Consider the following 20,631-nt stretch of genomic DNA (forward strand, 5'->3'; position numbering starts at 1 on the left):
TCTTGACTCGCCAAACCAGCCGGACTTTATTCTTAGTAAACGTCTAGAACTCCTATTCAGAACAGCTGGTTAAATGTAGCAGTCCACCACAGTTTGGTGAGAAGGGTGTGGCGAAAGCTTTTAGCAGAAACTGAGAAATTTTTTTATTTAGTGAATACTGCCTCTTCACTCCGACGTCCCAATGGTAAATCCGCGTTTCTTCACCTGTTGCGGTATTGAGAGTGTCTTTTGGCCGCCCTTTGTCGAATTTTTCAAGCATGAAACGAGATGAATCCATTCTTACGTGTTTTTGGGCTTCTGTCAGGGAATGTGGCACCCAATGAGTCCAGCTCTTGTTCAGGCATAAGTGATCATGAACGATAGTCTGCATCGTAGTCGACCCAAATATGAGATGAGGATCATCTTCGATCATATTCCTCAGAACATGAATGTTTTCTTGGTCAATTGCCATTGCTGGGCGACCGGAACGATGTGCATTTTCAAGAGACTCCCTGAAAATCGGTGAAATTGGTGACCCTACAAGGGCATTTTCTGCATTTATGCACACATGACCACCAACTCCAGAATGTCTGGCCCAACATGCAGGAGGTGGCAGTCGTCTGTGCATGAAGTGTGGTTGCTTGTGTGTATGAATGGCCGAAATCTTTATGTAAGTGTCTTTTAGCCGTGCCTGTCAGCAACTTAACATGTATTCCTTACAGTAAGTAGCAATCTTTCTTTTCCTACATTGTGGACATCCTTACCTAGAGTTTCTATTGTTTAACTTCTTTCTATACTCATTGCACGAAAACCGCCCCTTGACAGATCCATCTAGGACTGTGTCTGACTCAGCACTACCTGCGCCTTCACCCATCATTCGCAGCATGGTTTGAAATCCAGTAGTGGGGGCATTCCCGCGAGGACGCTCCTGAGGTCGAAAAACAACGCTGAAATAATCCCTCACTCGCCACGCTTCTCGTTTGAGGCCTGATAAAAACATTGGGGTCAGCCATCGTAGCATTTAATCAGCAATCAGTGGCATAGATCACAGGCAACAATGACGGTTAGGGGTAGCGATACAGATACCGTCTCCTGGGAGTGAATACGTTTTAGACCGGAGTGCTTTCTTTCTCAGTAATGCGATAAGCGTCGTTGCGTGCATGTGTTGGTACTACAACCGCCAAATTTAGATGTGGTACTCAGGTTGTGTGATTATTTAAGGGGTCAGTGCCTGGTTTTGATAACACGGGAATACGATGTGTGTTGGCAGGAGGGAGAACATCGGTCGCGGAGGCGGAGGCGGCGGGGGCGGCGCCATGAACTGCTCGGATATCGCGGCCGCCGCCCTCCCCAGCCACGCCAATACCAGCCCCGACGCCTGTCTGGAGCTCAACATCCGCGCCCTCAATGGCTCCGACGAAGGTGAGTGACATTTCCCACCTCATGATCTCATATTTTCAGTCGACTCCATCAAGGCGTCAGGGCGTAAGTCTGTAAGGACACCGCATAGAGTGGCTTTCTAGCTGCAATCCTGGTGGAAGTAGACACTCATTGGAACACGGACAAGAAAGGACTGATGTAACTGTCGAATGTGGATGCTGGTTTCCACTGTCCCCTTGATTGCATTCAAGAGCACAACGTATACAGGGTGTCACAAACATGTACTTTCAATATTATATGGACGATATGGCAGCCTAAACAGATAAAGGGAGTCACGGCGTTGGGACCACAGATTTACTGCAAAGGTTGTATGCCTTTAATAAGCCATTAAATCAAAATAATGTGCACGTAGTAAGGTGCACTATTCTGACGATTCCGAGAAAATCGCAATAGAAGTTTGACGCGTCTGTTATGTAACTGGTGTATCTGTGCGAAGGTAGCGCCTGTTACAGCTCATGCTGATCAAGTGGTTACCGTTCGAGCTTCGTAAGACGACTTTGTATGAGACGACGGTTGGACTCCAACTTAATGCTGACTGTATATTTTTTTTCATCGATGCTCATATTATTTAATTTATGTGACATTTAAGATGTAATATAGTTAAAAGAAACTACGTGTATTTACATGAAGTAGTAGTGAATTTATGTTTGACTACTTACTATTTTCAATTAATTTTATTATTAGAACAAATATATTTATAACTGTCGACAATTAAATGAAGAAACACATAGACGTCTCTTGATAATGTATGCCTGTCGTGATTTGCGAAATCCCTTACAGTTGCAATCTGGTAAGGTACCCGGAACTACTTTGCAAAAAAATGTTCACATGTTTTGGAATCTTATTGGACTTAACTTCTGAGTTCATCAGTCCCGAAGCTTACACACTACTTAAACTAAATTATCCTAAGGAAAAACACACACACCCATGCCCGAGGGAGGACTCGAACCTCCGCCGGGACCAGCCGCACGATCCATGACTGCAGCGCCTTAGACCGCTCGGCTAACTACTTTGCCCCTCAACGCTTCGAGCTGTAGAAACAGATGCAGAACCCATTTGTTAGTTAACCTGCTTAGCTGTGAGACGTTGCTTATGTAGCAAAACAGAATAGTGTTCGTGCAAATTTTTTGAACATCACAGAATTTATACTTGCAGCACAAAAATGAAGGTGACCACAATGACTTCTCGGGGCTGGTACCTTCGCACAGATACACCAGTTACATAACAGACGCGTGAAACATTTCTCGCGATTTTCTCGGAATTGCAGAGTAGTGCACCTTACTACTTGCACATTACATCGTTTTAATGGCCTACTAAATGTGTACAAAGTTTGAAGCCAGCCCTTGATCCCAACGTTGTCGCTTCCCATTGCGAATATTCTGAGACACAAGTTGCATGGCCGGAAATTCATATTTGTGAACTGAGGTATTCACGCGTTTAGACATCTTACGTTCACAACATACAACTACCTGCCGCATCACCACTGGTGAAGTTCTTCTGATAAAGCAATACACAATATATGACGTGTGCTGGTTAAAATTTACCACCCTTCAGTTGTCATGATGAGTTTACGAAGATGGAGCATTACCCGTTACAACAACTTACAGACCTGCGTTTAATAAAGGGAGTAGCCTGCGGCAGTGAGCGGAAAGACGCGCCAATGTAGAGAGATAAGTTTCACCACAAGTGTCATCCGAAGTGGAAGAAATGTTGCACCATGCTTAGGAACATAGGAGAAACTGGATTGGTCAAGCTACAGAGAGCTGACAAAGGGTGCCAACAAAGAATTGTTGAAGGAGCAGAACTTTAGAAGATAGAGTTGTGTGGAGGGATTATTTTAAAATATTTGTAGGCCACCTCGCGTGTACACTTTGAAGAATACGTTGTGCAGTAACGATTGCCCTAACAGAGCAAACCGAGGTTTGGGTGGTTTTGAATTCAGATGAACAGTGTTCATTTCTGCCAACAGATTATCCAGCGCAGAAATTCATAGTGTTTGTATTGTTCACGGACCAGGACTCTTTTAACCGTGTTAGTGTACTCAACAGTTTCAATATCCATGTTTGCTGTCATGTAAATTCACCGGCCATTGTCGTCTTAAATAACCGACATGTGTTATGTATCAGCGTGCGGGATGTAAAGGTACAATGACATGTAATACAGTTTTATGGTATACATAACCTGATGTTCATTCGAGATAAGTTGTCACATTTGTTGGAAGACTGCACTTATTGTCCACGAAATGTTCTGTGCACAGTTACACCTCGATATTCCTTTGAGCAACTGAACAACAGGCAGCCTGATCGTTGGAAGGAAGGAGCGCGCTTGTCTTGCGGACAGTACGGTCGCAGAATCTCCCATTACTTTTTTCGTGTGTGATCATGAAATCTGTAGTGTATGACATTTCAGTTGAAGCTGAAGAAGAAGTAGTTGGTATTGTCTCAATGATCGACAGGCATTGATGTAACTGAGATAATGCAGCAAACTGTTATGCGCAACTGAGTACGCGTATTCAGATAGAAGGCTGACAATTTTAATAATTTTTTAAAAGGTTTGTTTGTCACAAAAAGATACTCGAAGTTTATTTTTCTCAAAGTAACTCAATTTATGATGCATCACGTTCCTAAGTTTTGAGACTCCATATTTGGGACGCCCTGTACATTACTATCAGAACTCTTCCCCCACATCCATAATCGTTCACAATAACTCAAGTCACACTGTCCCGTTTATCATTGTTGACTTGCATGCAAAGAAGCACAAAAATATAATTATTGCACGCTCACAAGTCACTTGCAGTAAAGAGTTTGTAACACAACGAACCTTTTCAGGACGGCCATGTTGGGAAGCACATGCATTAGCAGCTGAATAAGGCCTCAAACAGAGAGAGAGTCGAGTAGAAATCAACAAGAAATCTATCAGATAACAGATTCAGCACCCTCTGGTAATGAGGAACCCACCAGTATATTCATAATTTCGCTACCACCTGAGGTGCTGAGAACCATGAGACTTTGAGATCGTAGCATGTATGCATGCCTCTGAGACGTGTTTATGTTACGGGGAACCAGCTTGATCTCCACTGTACCCCTATGCTGGTGTACGTGTACATTTGTGCACAGCTGTCTCTCCGATTTCTCTGGTGTTCACTTCCCTATGGGCCCAAAGTACGAATTTTCTTTGCTGTAGGAAGGCTCACTTGCTGCACTAACGGTCGTTTCTTCATTAAAGCTGGAAGCTCCTGAAGTAATTCCCTACTACAACCACACGTTCCATGGTTTCAGGGTCCAAGTCCGTAAAATGGACGCTGAGGATTTCAGAAGTTTTGAGGGTTACAGACCTCACTATCAATCCAAACTTCGATGTTGACTGTAAAAATGTACATTTCACAAATTTTGCAATGACATGAGCTGAGGCTTGAAGTGACACATTCTTCACTGGAGTAGTGGGACGTCACCATTTTATTTACGTCACATCGAGGGAGAGCACATTTGGTCATTTCCCCATAGTCTGTATATGCCTTTCCAAATCTAGGTCTAAGGCAAACATCGACCTTGAAACACAAACATTTAACAAAACTACTAGATTTCATACCCGAGGTGAAGACAGTTGTAACTGAACCTCAAGCCAGAGAATGTGCTTAATGAAAATGAGGATAACAAGGACTGCGGAATGTTGGGACCTGTGATAATAGGGTGCATTTAGTATCTGTTCTTTATGCTCTGATTCTAATATCACTTTAATTACAAACCATACAACAGTGAAACAGACATTATTTACATTAGCCTCTATTTCAAACTTCTTGTGAATTGACATTAATAATAATAATTCTAAATATTAATTTAATAGTAATCAATCTTTTTGTAGGAAATGCGCGATGTTGAGACTTGATTAAATAGCAAGTCAGACCTATGAGGCTGGTGGTTTACCTACAAATTTGACTTTTACGAACATCTACTTTTGTCAAAACTTTGTTCTCGGGCTTCGGTCCGTTATGGTTCTAAGTACCGGTACCTCATTTTTATTTCCAGCACCTTGAAATTTCAGACACACTATAAACTACTGACAAAATTTTTGAGAGATCTGAAGCTTCTCGGTGCCACACAGAGGAATTAAAGTCTGAAACAGTCAAGTTTTAAGAGTTCGTACTTTTTATAGGGATACAATTAGTACAATGTTCCAGACGGTTGGAACTCAGCCAGAACAGGAGAGATGTGGTTAGCTCCTAGGACTCAAGAGGTAGACGTCGGCCACTACCATCCCATGTAGCTGGCAACAGCTCTACTTTCCGAAGTTGAGATAGTAGAGGAGTATGGCCCCAGAGAAACCGTAAAAGGTGCTCCGTCGGCCACTCGCTTCGAACTTTGGGGTGGAATAGCAGCTGCGGACTCGTAACCGCCACGGACGCTTTTTGCTACAGGTATTCATGGCATTGCATTTCGTAGTAGTTTTGGTGTTCATCATCTTGAACAGAAAACAGCAATGTCCCTCGTGTGCTCACGCTGTTTCGTTCGCTTGGCGAGCCCGTATCTCGCTACGGCCGCAAACCAATTGCGGCAGCCATATGGTAAGATTCACCGGGACCTCCGCCTTCGTCATCTTGATCTGCTCCCTTGCTTCAGGATGGTTGTTATGTGCACCTACCTGTTGTTTCAGCATGTGTTCTGCATCGTACAACATCGTATAATATTATGCTTTACTTAATTCTAATTGCAGAATACGACAATAGTTTTGTTACTTCTTATTTCATTCGTATTATAATTGTGATACCTGCACACTGTTCCCAATGTGCAACAAAGCAGGGGTCCCTGCAAGTAGGAAAACCTTAGTGTTGAATACTGGATACGTAACCAATTAAAAATCCTATCAGACTTTTAACATTCGCCACGGCCTCAGACTGGAGCAAGCTCCTTTGGTTTCCGTCACCTCGGATAGCTAGAGGTGTGGAAGACAACGAGGTGGATAGCCACAAGTGTACATTGATCTTACAGTTTCCATTTACTCATACAAATTGCGGACCATAAAATTAAACACCGTAAGTAAATAGAAAAAATGATGGTCGTCGAAAAGACAGATCCAGCACGTGAGCAAGCCAAAATAGCTTTCAAAGTAATAAAAGTCAAAGAGTCACATTTAGATAGCAAAAAGAAACACAAAAACACAAAGCGGATAGCCTAAAAGAGCACATTTGGAGGTCATTGAGCTTCAGATTTGAGTCTGATTTTGAAAGACCTTTACAATGAAATAAGGAAGAACGAATACATAACACTCGTGTATAAAAGCTAAAACTATTGGGCAGAAATGTCTAATGTATAGTTATTCAAGACGGCTTGTAGAATCTTTGACTGAAGACTTGTCATTGGATTTTCGGGTCAGCATTATCAGCTCAATTCTGGAGACACTTTAGAGCAGATGAATTTGATAACTGTTGTCACACTGTCAGCTTGACAGATTATGCACTCAAGTCTCTGACGTGAATAATGGAAGAGGAAACTGAGGCTCTGTCACATGCTAACCGTTTGGCTTTAAAGATCGTTAAGGTACCAGTGGGCAAGCTCTGACGTCACATTAGTAAACTGCGGTACAGAGGAGACTTCATTGTTGCCAGGATGTGTTTGTGAACAGCACATGTCACTCTCTGCACTCCCCCTCCTCATTCCCCCACACTCCTTCCCCCACTTAACCTGGCCAGCTGAGTGGCAGGAATTTCAAAGCGGCATTATCTTTTGGTCAGTGAAGTGACGCAGCCGTCTGAAAGATTTCCACTTATATAAATGTTAGGATTTATGACCTACCTTACCTTTATTACAATAATTTTTGACCCAAAAAATGGCCGCCATGTAAACAAATTGTATATCGATAGGCCACTTCTGCTTTCAGTCACTATAGTGGCGCCAAATTTATGGGCCAGTTATCTTAATAGCTACAATTTATAATATGCTATGGTAATTCAGATATTACTAAAGATTAACATCCAAAAATAGTATCACACTAAAACATGCTGCCCAGACACACCGATATTGGAGCATAAAACATTATCAGAGAGTTTCAATACGCACATCAAGAAAAGGTTTGCATCATCTCGGTTCAGAGAGTTCCGAAACCTGTCCAGAGAATTGGAATAGAGATCAACATATACATCATTTCCCCCATTTTTCTTGGTCATGAAAACCACACATTGCATGTTGTACCGCCATAGAGCGAGACCTTCAGATTGCTGTATACACCGGTACCTCTTATACCCAGTAGCACATCCTCTTGCATTGATGCATGCCTGTATTCATCGTGGCATACTTTCCACAAATTTCAAGTCACTGTTAGTCCAGATTATCTCACTCCCCAATGGCGATTAGCCGTAGATACCTGAGACTGGTTAGCGGGTCACGTCGTCCATAAACAGCCCTTTTCAATCCATCCCAGGCGTGTTCGATAGGGTTCATGTCTGAAGAACATGCTGGCCACTCTAGTGGAGCGATATAGTTATCCTGCCGGAAATCATTCACAAGATGTGCGCCGGCTGAAGTGGCCGTGCGGTTAAAGGCGCTGCAGTCTGGAACCGCAAGACCGCTACGGTCGCAGGTTCGAATCCTGCCTCGGGCATGGATATTTGTGATGTCCTTAGGTTAGTTAGGTTTAAGTAGTTCTAAGTTCTAGGGGACTAATGACCTCAGCAGTTGAGTCCCATAGTGCTCAGAGCCATTTGAACCATTTTGAACAAGATGTGCACGAAGGGGGAGCGAATTGTCGTCCATGAAGACGAATGCCTCGCCAATATGCTGCCGATATGGTTGCACTATCGGCCGGAGGATGGCATTCACGTATCGTACAGCCGTTACGGTGCCTTCCATGACCATCAGCGGCGTACGTCAGCCCCACATAATGCCACCCCAAAACAGCAGGGAACCTCCACCTTGCTGCACTCACTGGACAGTGTGTCTAAGGCGTTCAGCCTGACTGGGTTGCCTCCAAACACGTCTCCGACGATTGCCTTCTTGAAAGCATATGCGACACTCATCGGTTAAGAGAATGTGATGTCAGTCCTGAACGGTTCATTCGGCATGTTGTTGGGCCCATCTGTACCGCCCTGCATGGTGTCGTGGTTGCAAAGATGGACCTCGCCATGGACGTCGAGAGCGAAGTTGCGCATCATGCAGCCTACTGCACACAGTTTGAGTCGTAACACGACGTCCTGTGGCTGCACGAAAAGCATTATTCGACATGATGGTTTTTCTGTCAGGGTTCCTCCGAGTCATAATCCAAAGGTAGCGGTCTTCCACTGCAGTAGTAGTCCTTGTGCGGCCTGAGCGAGGCATGCAATCGACATTTCCTGTCTCTCTTTATCTCCGTGTCCAAACGACATCACTTTGGTTCACTCTGAGACACCTGGACACTTCCCTTGTTGAGAGTCCTTCCTGGCACAATGTGGACGTGATCGATCCGCGGTATTGACCGTCTAGGCGACGTTGAACTACAGACAACACAAGCCGTGTATCTCCTTCTTGGTGGAATGACTGGAACTGATCGGCTGTCAGACCCCCCTGCGCCTAATAGGCGCTGCTCATGCATGCTTGTTTACATCTTTGGGCGGATTTAGTGACATCTCTGAACAGTCAAAGGGACTGTGTCTGTGATACAATATCTACAGTCAACGTCTATCTTCTGGAGTTCTGGGAATTGGGGTGATGCAAAACTTTTTTGATGTGTCTACATTGCACTCAGTTGAATATAATTTACGACCTAAAATTGGCCAACAGACTACGATATGCTATGAGGTTGCCATTAAAGTTTATGGAACTTGTTCTCACAATATCAGTGTGTTAAAATACATTGCACTGGTTTTTATGACCAAAAATTAGCCAACACACAATTAGATACTATCAAGTTAGCTTAGATGAGTGTGACATCAAAAGATTGTAGCAGATTTGTAATTAATGGTGGGAAATTAAAAACTTCAGGAGCAACATTTCGACAGGCTTATATTCAAATATTAGCATTTCTACAGGCATGTTTGTACACACACTACAGGTTACTCTAATGTCCCACGTTTAAACAGTTTCCCCCAACTGGGACAGGACGGAAATAATAATGACACCTTCATTACAAACAAGCAAAAATACGGAAGAGGACATCGTATGGTCTGCGACATATTATAGCCGCTCGGCCTCCAGTGCCTCTTCACACACGCTGCCACTTCTGTGGCTGTGGTCAGCTGGCTAGAAAGTTACACTGGACTGTGGACCATGGTGTGGCCATCCGCTGTGGAATGAGGGTCTTCCATGTAATGCAAGGCTGAGGAAGCTATCTGATGAACTCCTGTTAAGACATTAAATGCCTGACCCTGTCCAGTGCTAGCAGCAGAAGCTGCGTCTAAAGGGAATACATATTCACCAAGAATGATATAATTATAATGGTTAAGAAAACCGTGTATAATTACACATCTTATTCAGGCAGCGTGCATGGGTGAAGATGCTTCCATCTTAGCACTATGCAAGGTACATTCTGCATACAAGGTCTGATAAAATGTATTAAGACACCCACAAGTGGACGTTAATACGGAGTGTGTCTACAATTCCAATCACATGGCCAATTTAAAAAAAAATTGTGATTGGCGAGACTCAGGCATGCACATGAGATTTGTGATGCATTTTGAATTTCATTCTAAATAACAGTTCAACAGAACCTTTACATTCCAACATTGCTTAGAGTCTTCATATATTGAACAAATGATGTATTGTATATATTCATACTATTAGTATTGTTATTTCAGCTTTAAAAAAAATTTACATGTTTCACATCCACGAGGATCTCCTCAGCACGGATCTATGGAACGAAAAACTAATCTAATCTAATCTATGTTCTATGTAAGATCTCTACATACAGCGAAATGAAGCGAAATATATGACAATTCTCTACGACAAGGTCTACATCACATGGAAGGATGAGACATAGACAGTGTTTAATAGCCACTAATATCTGAAGATTCAGAAAATTTGAAGTACTAGAGATTGCCTTCACCACACTCGTTAACCCTCTTCTTGACTATTGTTATGTGGTATAGGATCATTACCAAACAGAAATGTAGGATGCCATCGGGAAAAAAGTTCAGAGAATGGCATCGGAAAAAAGTCTGAAGAAGGGCAGATCTCTTATGTATTACCGAGAAATAAATGAGTGTCTAGGACTCAGGATGACAATCTTATCCAACGCAGGTCCTCACACCTTTCAGCAGACGATTTGCTTGATTGCACTGGTTCGATTTAGTGATTGAAAATGTAAGAATTTTTAACCGGTTTGAAATATTCTTGACAGCAAATCTGCAATTCCCTATGCTCTCGCCATTAACAAAGGCTCCTAAAATCTACAGCCTTCAATGTGTATATTATATTTATTCACAACACTCACCTTGATTTTGAAATGGAGCTTGTTTATCATTGACAGCATTTCTCTTTCCGTAATTACTACATCCCAGTATGACAACTATCCAGAACCATACCCATTCATCTTCATTTTTCTATAGTTTTGAACTACTTCAACAACTACGAAATTGCCCTGTTTCGTGATTTATGCGTGACAATGAAAGTACAGAGCGGCTTCATATTTTAAAATTTTATTTGCACGGGATGGTAGCTCCCATAGCACTGTAAAAGTCAGGAAACTCAGATAGGGCGATGGACTTTCTCTCATATAAGTTCCAAAATGTGAACAGTATTGTAGCAGTTTGCTATTTATTTGCACACTCGTGTATTACGGCAAGCATTCTACGTATAATATTTTGTAGGAACTTAAATGGGATACCATGGATGAAAGACAAGAGCTTTCCGAGAGGATCCTACTCCCTATATGAGGGCAGTACCTAAAATCAGGTGTGTAACACACAATTGTCCCTTATGGTGTTCTGGAGTATACTTCCATCATTTAACCGATGTCCATGTTCCTTTTATGTGCAAAGGATGTTTATTGGCAAAATCATAGTATTATCAATAATTTCTCATTTCAGTCAGTCGGTAGGAGGTATGTGGGAGGAAGGAAACAATACATTGTCCGCAATGGACTCCCTCAGATTTTTTCGGCAGTTAACTTCTCTACGCTGCACAATGTCTCGCTTGCTGCAGTATGTTTATCACCTTGGGCCGACTAAATGACTGCGTATGTGCTGCTGTTGGTTAGGTTTCTTCTGTTTCTTTTCTTTATCCAACGTGGTGTGGGTCCCAGACTGTTGTGCAATACTCAAAAATCGTCCAAATAATTGTTTAGCACATCACTTCTTGTTTATTGGATGAACTGTATTTTCCTAAGATTCTTCGAAATGTATCACTGTCCTACACCATATGCTTCTGCTTTATATGATCTTTCCATTGTAGATCATTCTGGACGGCTATTTCTACACATTATATGCTTGGTATTGTTTCCACAATTATTGTAATCATACATTTCAGGATTTCATCTCCTGTGTGAGTGCAGTACGTTATATTTGTTTTTATTGTGTTTCTGTACCTATCAGTGATCCTCTCCTATTCGCTATTACTTTCTGGCACTGCTGTCTTCTTATAGCTAATGGCATCATCTGTGAACAGCCTACAGTGCTATTTAAACATACACTCTACAAATTAGTGTACTGTGCATGGTGGGGGCATCATGATACATTATCCCCTATTTCTCTCTCAGCTGATGATAGATGAAAAAATTATTGTATGCTTCTGTATATGCCCCTAATTTCCCTGTGTTCGCTATGTCAGTTATACGTTGTATTACAGTCTTCGTTCAATGCAGTTTCTTAAAATTTACTTCGTAGTATTTCATGAAAAATGGATCTTTCTTTTGACGTTTTACCTTCATTTTTCGAATTGGGTGTACCAACCTGATACTATCACAGCAGCCTCTCTGAGCTTCCGACTTTGTCCATTGTATCATTTATTTTGTCATATGTACGTCTTGGGTCAGCCACAACCAAACAAACGATGTAACAAGATTTTATTTGCAAGAAGAGTTTTGTAATCATAAACAGACATTATGATAAGCAACATATACACCCTTTGTACAAATGCCGTAATTCCCTCCTCAAAACAACTACACTGGGAGGAAATTTAGAACTTTACATGTATTAAAGTGAGTCTTGTATCATAGCCTGACAAGTTTATTGCGTGCTTGTTCAGTAAAGCAATACATAGTGCAAACTCCCCATTAATATGCGACCTTTTTGATGGTCGTAATCCCATACACGAATCATTGACTGACTGGCAAAGTGCCCCCAGACAGTGCTCTCACCGGCTGGTGTGGCCGAGCGGTTCTAGGCGCTTCAATCTGGAACCGCGTGACCGCTACGGTCGCAGTTTCGAATCCTGCCTCGAGCATGGATGTGTGTGATGTCCTTAGGTTAGTTAGGTTTAAGTAGTTCTAAGTTGTAGGGGATTTAAGACCTCAGATGTTAAGTCCCATAGTGCTCAGAGCCATTTGAACTATCTGAACAGTGCCCCCATTACACAACACATACTGTGTGGAGTTCTTGGTCACAGATCCATGTTGTGGACAATGTAACACATTCAAAATTTAGCTGGAGGAATGGAAGTAAACCATTCATAAGTGATGTGCCATATAGGCCCACTATACTGGGAAAGTAGTTTGTTACAACTGTTTTGCTGTAACACAGTTATGTGTAGAGTTATAAATAGCAGCTTGCTTAATACCATGTTATTTAGTCAAGAAAACTATGTCAGAGGATTTTGTAACTTTTGACTACGGAATCGTAGACAGTTAAGGAGTTTGTGGATAATATGCGTTCCTCCACAGATTCAGTGTTACCATCCTTTATAAACAGACACAGATGAGAGTGGAGGTATATACAAATAGATGTTTCTTCATCCTTCAAAACAGTAAGCGTGCATTCCTCTGTACATGTACTACAAGGTGTGTAGTAACTTCCAATAGCTGTTTATGATAAATATTGATGTATTCCCCATTTGTATCCAGACTTTTTTCGGATGTGGTATTTTAAGTAATTGTAAGTCTTACCTGCATACAGTCATTGGCCTTTGGTAACACAGTTTTCTTTAGTCATAGCACTGGCTACTGAGTCTTTATTTGTGTTTCAGATCTGTAATAGAGTCCATATCTAATAATGAAAACTATGGGCGGACAGAACACACATTGCTTTGGTTCCCCATGCAATTCTTTTCCTGCATTCTTGTGTACAGAACAAGAGTTTTTACCACTTCAGGAAAGGAATGGCTCTTTGTCAGTTTACACCACAGTAGAAGCAAACATAGAATAACCTTGAAAATAAGTAGCAGCTTAATACTATGTTATTTAGTTGAGGAAAACACACATAACAGTTACATTACAACAGCAGTGTTTATCCAGATGACGTGATACTCAGATTGCCCCTCCTACAGCAAAACAGGTAACCGCGTAAGTAATTTGCCCAGCGAGCAATGCTACAATGCTCATTGGCATACACGTGTCATGGAATTGGTAATGCTCTTTCTTCGGTAAGTGGTGTGACAGCAGGTCTGTTGCCGGTCAGCAGCAGTTGACTCAGCCAGAGTGATGCACGTCGAATGTGCTCATCCCACAACCAACTGTAGCTGATGCTCGACTGTGGTTCCTCCCTGGCAACTTTTCTGGAGTTTTCAATCGATGGACGCAGATTAGTCCCTGTAATTCTACAAACTATGTTTATTTCTACTTTATGAACACTTCTTGCAATTGTAGGCGAAATAAATAAGGTAACGCTTGTAAACATTTTTTGTGAGTTAGTGTTTCAATGCACGCTGTGATCCAATAAAAACTTTCGGGTAAACTGTTAGGATTGCATAGACGCATAGTTCACGAGCTCGTCACCTATCATGTCGTCTGTTCTCTTAATGTACAATGGACTAACGGAAAAGGCCGTTCTGCTATTCACAACGTCAGACAAATCGTTCATAAATTCTATAAAACTGATTGCGTTTTTCTCTGCTCTATCTCTCTTTAGTTCCTTCTTAGTTGCTATACAATTTCTGACAGCTTCAGCAGAAAAGTGGCGAGGACCTGAATGGCTGCTTTAACATTTATTTGCTGGAAATAATGAATTTGCTAAGTGCTGTCAGTGCGTTTTAAGAACATCCGTTTTACATGTTACTTTTATCAGTGTCTCATGTCTTCCTGATGTCAGCACTGTTGAAAATGAAGTTGCCAGTAAGGGGATTGTTCAGTTAACTTTTGAATAAATATGGGATATCATAAACAGCAAAAACAAATGTTATCACACTATGTTTTGGACGTTTTATTAATTTCAGTTTCCGTCTTACAGCTGAAAATAAATAATTAAAATGACATCCAAGTGGAAACAATGATTTAATAAAAAGTGATTTCAAATGGCTCCACTGTAGGAAGCACAGTGGTCGCATTATAACAACATTTAATGATAGTAAAATTTACAGAGGTTCAGTGTTCTTCTTTATTAACTCTTACTCATAACTAATATAGTCATTCACTTGAATTAATCTGCAGTTCCGTAACCTTCCTTCACGTTTGACGAAAAATCTGGTCAGTTTTCGTTCAGGACACGGCTGGCTGATTTTTTTCAGTGCTGGTGTAATGGCAGGCATTCGGCATGACGACTCGATCCATTAGCCGTGCTATCTCAGAGAAAGCTGTACCTTACAGACAGTGACATCCGATTTGGAACTCCATGTGTGGGGCCAAGGTTGTCACATATTTCAGCGAACGATATGCCATCTAGTGACTTGTGTTCTTAATGGGGGCTGCCTGCAAGAGCAAGCGGACGTTTACTGTTTCTTGAGTGATCTGAGCTGCTGTTTACGTGTTTTATGCTCGAAATCTTCAATAAGGAATTGTTTAGTTCTATTCAACATATTGGTTCCTTCACTTAAAACTCGTGGAGTGACATTGTTTCCAGGGGACAATACTTCTTATTCGGTAGTATCTATATTTATTCCTATTTTGGAGGACATCATCCTCGACTGGGAAAAAATATGTTTCTCCAGCTTTAATATGTCGCACATGTGTAATACTTATGTCCTTATTACAGAGTCGGCATTGACAAGCTCTTCACAGTTTACAGGCAACTAATTATAATTACAAGCAGGCAGAGCACAGTGTTTAATCTCCTCTCGTTCATGGTTGTCCGGGAGGTGGAACTGCACCATAGTCAGCTTTAATGTGCTCTTATTATCCCAACAGACAAACTGAAGAACACTGTAAAGAATAACATAGAAGCTCTTTTATACTCTGTCTGATAACTGACAACACATGGCAGTGATTGGCACAAAGTACAGCGTGCAGTAAGCAAGTTTCAAGAAAAACGCTAATTGGTAGTATATAGACAGTCCCCCAGAGTGTCAAATATGTAAAGCCCAGTACATACTTATAATTCGTAACATGCAGTGTGATAATAAGATGCTCTATAGTGAAGGAAGATGCGGAAGTTTCTCCTTGACATGTTTGAGGGCACTTTGTAAAACTGATGAGAATGGTACCAAAAGGATTCAAGGACATTTATGACTTAAGTACACAAGAAAAATCTGTTTGTACAAATTACTGTTAGGCTTTGTATCTGCTTAAAAAGGATAATTACACTGTAAACGTGGAGGACTGGATATTGTGCATAAACTTCAACACTATTTACGATTCGGTAGTCAACTTACCAACGTTATACAGTGCTCTGGTATGCATCTTTCTGACAAAAGAACATGGTACTAAGCTGCTACTTACAACTCCATACATAATTAAGTTACAGAAAAACAGTTTTCAGAAATATTTTGGCTGTCAAGTCTTGGTTCAAATGGTGTAGTGTTATTTGGTACAACACTACACCTAAGGAGGAATGCATTAATGCTATTCCTGTAACAATATTTTGAATGTATTGGATAGTCTATAACTTGGACCTGTGATTCGAAGCTCCACACATCAGGCATTTTGTAATGTGGGCACAGTCCGGAAGCACTTTTCCAGTCAGTCAGTGATTCGTGTATGGATTACGAGTATCAAAAACGCCACATACAAATTCGGGGTTTGCGGTACGCCCCGCTTTACTGCGCAGCGATGAAATATACACTGAAGGGCCAAAGAAAATGGTACACCTGCTTAATCTCATGCAGGGCCCCTGCGAGCACGCAGAAGTGCCGCAACGCGGCGTGACATGGACTCGACTAATGTCTGAAGTAGTGCTGGTGGGAATTGACAGCATGAGCCCTGCAGAGTAGTCCATAAATCCGCAAGAGTACGAGGGGATGAAGATCTCTTCCGAATAGCATGTTGCTAAACATCTCTGATATGCTCAATAACGTTCATGTCTGGGGAGTTCGATGGCCAGCGGCAATGCTTGAACTCAGAAGAGTGTTCCTGGAGCCATTCTGCAGCAACTCTGAACGTATGGGGTGTTGCATTGTCCACCTGGAATAGCCCAATGGACATGCATGGATGCAGGTGATCATACAGGATGCTTACTTACGTGTCACCTGACAGAGTCATATCTAGACATATCAAGGGTCCCATATCACTCCAACTGCATATGACCCACACCATTACAGAGCGTCCACCATATTGAACAGTCCCCGCTGACATGCAGGGTTCATGGATTCATGAGTTGTCTACATGTCTGTACACGTCCATCCACTTGATACGATTTGAAACGAGACTCGTCCGACCATGTTTCTAATCATCAACAGTCCAATGTTGGTGTTGACAGGCCCAGGCCAGGCGTAAAGCTATGTGTCGTGCAGTCATGAAGGGTACAGGAGTGGTCCTTCGGCTCCGAAAGACCATATTGATGATGTTTCATTGAGTGGTTCGCAAGCGACACTTGTTAATGGCCCAGCAGTGAAATCTGCAGCAATTTACGGAAGGGTTGCACTTCTGTCACCTTGAAGGATTCCCTTCGGTTGTCGTTGGTCCTGTTCATACAGGATCTTTTTCCGGCCTCATCGATGCCGGATTGTTCACATCCACGGCACACTCATGAAATGGTCGTACGGGAAACGCCCCACTTCATCGCTACCTTGGAGATGCTGTGTCCGACCGCTGTTGCGCCGACTATAAAACCACGTTCCAACTCACTTAAATCTTGATAACTTGGCATTGTAGCAGAAGTATCCGATCTGACAACTGCGTCAGACACTTGTCGTCTTACATAGGCGTTACCGGACGCAGCGCTGTATTCTGCTTGTTTACATATCTCTGTATTTGAAAACACATGCCTGTACCAGTTTCTTCGGCGCTTTAGTGTATCTGCCAGGCTACGCTCTAAGAGTCATTTTAAAACGCTCTAAAAAGAAAAAGACTACGTATCATGAAGGAAATAAATAGATGCGACGCACATTTACAGAAAAGCAAATGATCACAGTTTCAGAAAAGTTGGATGATTTATTCACGAGAAGGAGCCTCACAGACTGGTCCTCCTTTCAACCATGCAAGAAATTATTCGCTTTGGTATTCACTTACGTAGTTGTTGGATGTGCTCTTGACGGATCCGTTCCAACGGCACGCTGGACTGAACCGGAAATGGTTGGAGGACCTTGCCAATAACGCTGCAACGTTCTCAGTTCAGGAGAGATACGGGGACCTTGGTGGACAAGGAAGATTTTGGCAAGCATGAAGGCAAGTAGTAGAAACTCTCGCCGTGTACGGGCAGGAATTATCTTGCTGAAATGAAAGCCCAGGATGGCTTGCACCGAAGGACAACGAAACAGGGCGTAGAATATCGTCCACACATAGCTGTGCTGGAAGGGTGGCCCGGATGGCAACCAAAGGCGTCCTGCTGTGAAGAGGAATTGCACCCCAGACCATACTCCTTGTTATCGGGTTGTATGGGCGGCGGCGGAGGGTTGGTATCCCACCGCTGTCTAGGGCGTGTCCAACACGTCTTCGTCCTGGAATCTCACTGACTGAAATAGGTTTTCAGAGATGAGTACCACTTCAAACTGAGTCCGGACGACTAGTTGTTTACATGTCTGTGTCTTATAGTGTCAGACTCCGCTAACAACCTGGTGGTGACGTCACTGTTTGTAAAGGAATTTTTGGGTCATAAATTGTGGTAAGTGAAGTGCAATGTATTTCAATATAATGGAAATTCGAGATGAAGCTCTTTGCCTTTTCTTTGATTTTATAATATGCCAGTAAGCGCAGGGCGATGTATTTTAATAACCTGATAATGTTAGAGCTAATTTCGTATGGTTTTTAAGAAGTTTTTTTACATAATTGAACATTTGGAGTGTGCAGGTGTTTTTTCTGGTAGTTGCATGATATGTGGCTTGAATTTCTCACACTCATATAAATTTCAAAATGTTTGGGCAGCTATTTTTGTCTTTGAAGTGATTTTTGTGTTATAAATTGTAGTACTGTAAATGAGTATAAATATAGATGCAGCAATAGTATGGTAATTGGGTCTGGCTAAAATAACTAGTGGATAAAAGCAGAAATCGCCTAGTGGGTTGAGGTTTGCTTACGCAGCGACTATTTCTTGCGACATAATATATAATAATCAATGTAAGGTGGGTTATGAATTAAAATCATTAAGAGAACTGACATTCTTTAAAGTGTGCTGCCTTCCCCAACTTTAATGACGAATAACATAATGCCCGTTTGAAATTCCTGCCACCCAGTTAACCTAGAGAAGTGGGTGAAGAGGCTCAGGTACGGGAGAGGGGCCACGTACATAGTTTGAGACACTTGTTGCTTACATAATGAGACGTCTCAACAAAGCAGAGATGTGGCAAAAATGCCGTCGGCAATGCAATACCGCGTTTCGTAATAACAGTATGACACACCAAATGTCATGACCCTTTCAACGGATTTGTTTACGTACAGAAACTGTTCTATATCCTAAATCGGTGCGAGAATTTTCAAATCGTCACAAAAAACGTAAGCTCCAAGTAAATATGAATAATATATATATATCTATAAGAACAAATGTGGTATGTACAAGTCTGAATACGGTAGGGAAGCGCGAAGTCTCAAAAAGGAAATTTAAAGTATAATTCTAATTCTAGTGGATGTCACTGAAGTGGAATGGAAAGAAGCTAAGAGTTTCTGGTTAGAGAAATATAGGGTAACATCAACAGCAATGGCAAATGGAATAATAGGAGCGTGATGTGTTATGAATGGAAAGGCAGAGAAGACTGAATTACTGTTGACAGTACAGTACAGCAAAGAAATAGCAACAAAAATAGTTCAGGTATATACACGAACGGCAGAAGCAGAAACGAAGAAACAGAGAAAGTATAAGGGAATATGGAATAAGCAACTTAGTATGTAACGGGAGATGAAATCTAAGCATCATTGTGGACTGGAACGCTGCAGTAGTGAAATGAATAGAAGACAGAGTTACGAGAATTCGGTAATAGGAATGGAGGGAAGAAAGACTAACACAGTTCTCCAATAAATTTCAGCTAATAATGGCGAGTATACTGCTCAAAAATCATGTGAGAAGGAGACATACAATCCTCTTAAAAAGGTTGTACACGTGATTATATCAGGGTGAGCCAAAACAAAACGTCAGGGTGGGCCAGAAATTACGAAACAAGACACTGAATATTAAGCCTTCCTGTGAAAAAGCTATAAACTGGTATCAAAGTTTAGGAACGAAGAAGAGTAGGCTGAAGTTGAGATAGCCGTTAGGAAGACTGAATGTATAATGAAGTAATTTTCTGATGTTGTTGGTACTGCGATAATGATTACCATAGTGCGCACTTCAGTTGAAGAGAAGTGAAATATTTAACAAATGAAATATTCGAAGTCTGGCAGACAAATATAAGCAGAAGGAAGCTCATACACAAGAAATGCTGGGCTAGTGCGAGGTGAGCCTTTCGGTGCACTCCCGTTGAGAAGAATCCAAAGAGAAGAAAACATTCAATAGCGCTGCTGACGATGTCCACTGCCTCCCACAACATGTAATATCTACCTCGTTTTCTTTGTCAGTAAACGCCCAGCTTGCAAATTTCCTAGCTGGAGGCACATCTCCAGGCGTGCAGTGTATTATCTCTTTTCATAAATTACTCTTTACGCTTGGTCGACACCGAACTCGTTTCCATAATAGAAACTGCGGTGCGCGGCGAATGCTACTCTTGCCGATCGTAAGTAGATCTAGGAACTCACTCGGAATCCTGCTCATAGCTGAGTCGCTGTTTAGCTTGACGAGTAATGCTCCAGGATGCCACACTCCATTTGCCGGCAGAGCGCAAATGCGAAAAAAGAGAATATATGAAACTGGAAAAGACTCTT

General features: G+C 41.9%; 1 protein-coding gene across 3 annotated transcripts in view; it reads left to right on the forward strand.

Moving 5' to 3' along the window:
* Nucleotides 1-20,631, forward strand: part of LOC126418442 (prolactin-releasing peptide receptor-like) — a 981,871-nt gene that overhangs the window by 536,554 nt on the left and 424,686 nt on the right. For 2 of the 3 annotated variants that reach the window (XM_050085202.1, XM_050085205.1), the window contains exon 2: nucleotides 1,250-1,401. In XM_050085202.1, the coding sequence (XP_049941159.1) occupies nucleotides 1,296-1,401 (106 nt within the window). In that variant the 5' untranslated portion in view covers nucleotides 1,250-1,295. Of the gene's footprint in view, nucleotides 1-1,249; nucleotides 1,402-20,631 lie in introns of those variants that run through there. The other variant, XM_050085203.1, reaches the window with a different exon arrangement.

This window comes from Schistocerca serialis, chromosome 9, assembly GCF_023864345.2.
Source record: "Schistocerca serialis cubense isolate TAMUIC-IGC-003099 chromosome 9, iqSchSeri2.2, whole genome shotgun sequence".
In the NCBI taxonomy this organism is placed as follows: domain Eukaryota; kingdom Metazoa; phylum Arthropoda; class Insecta; order Orthoptera; family Acrididae; genus Schistocerca; species Schistocerca serialis.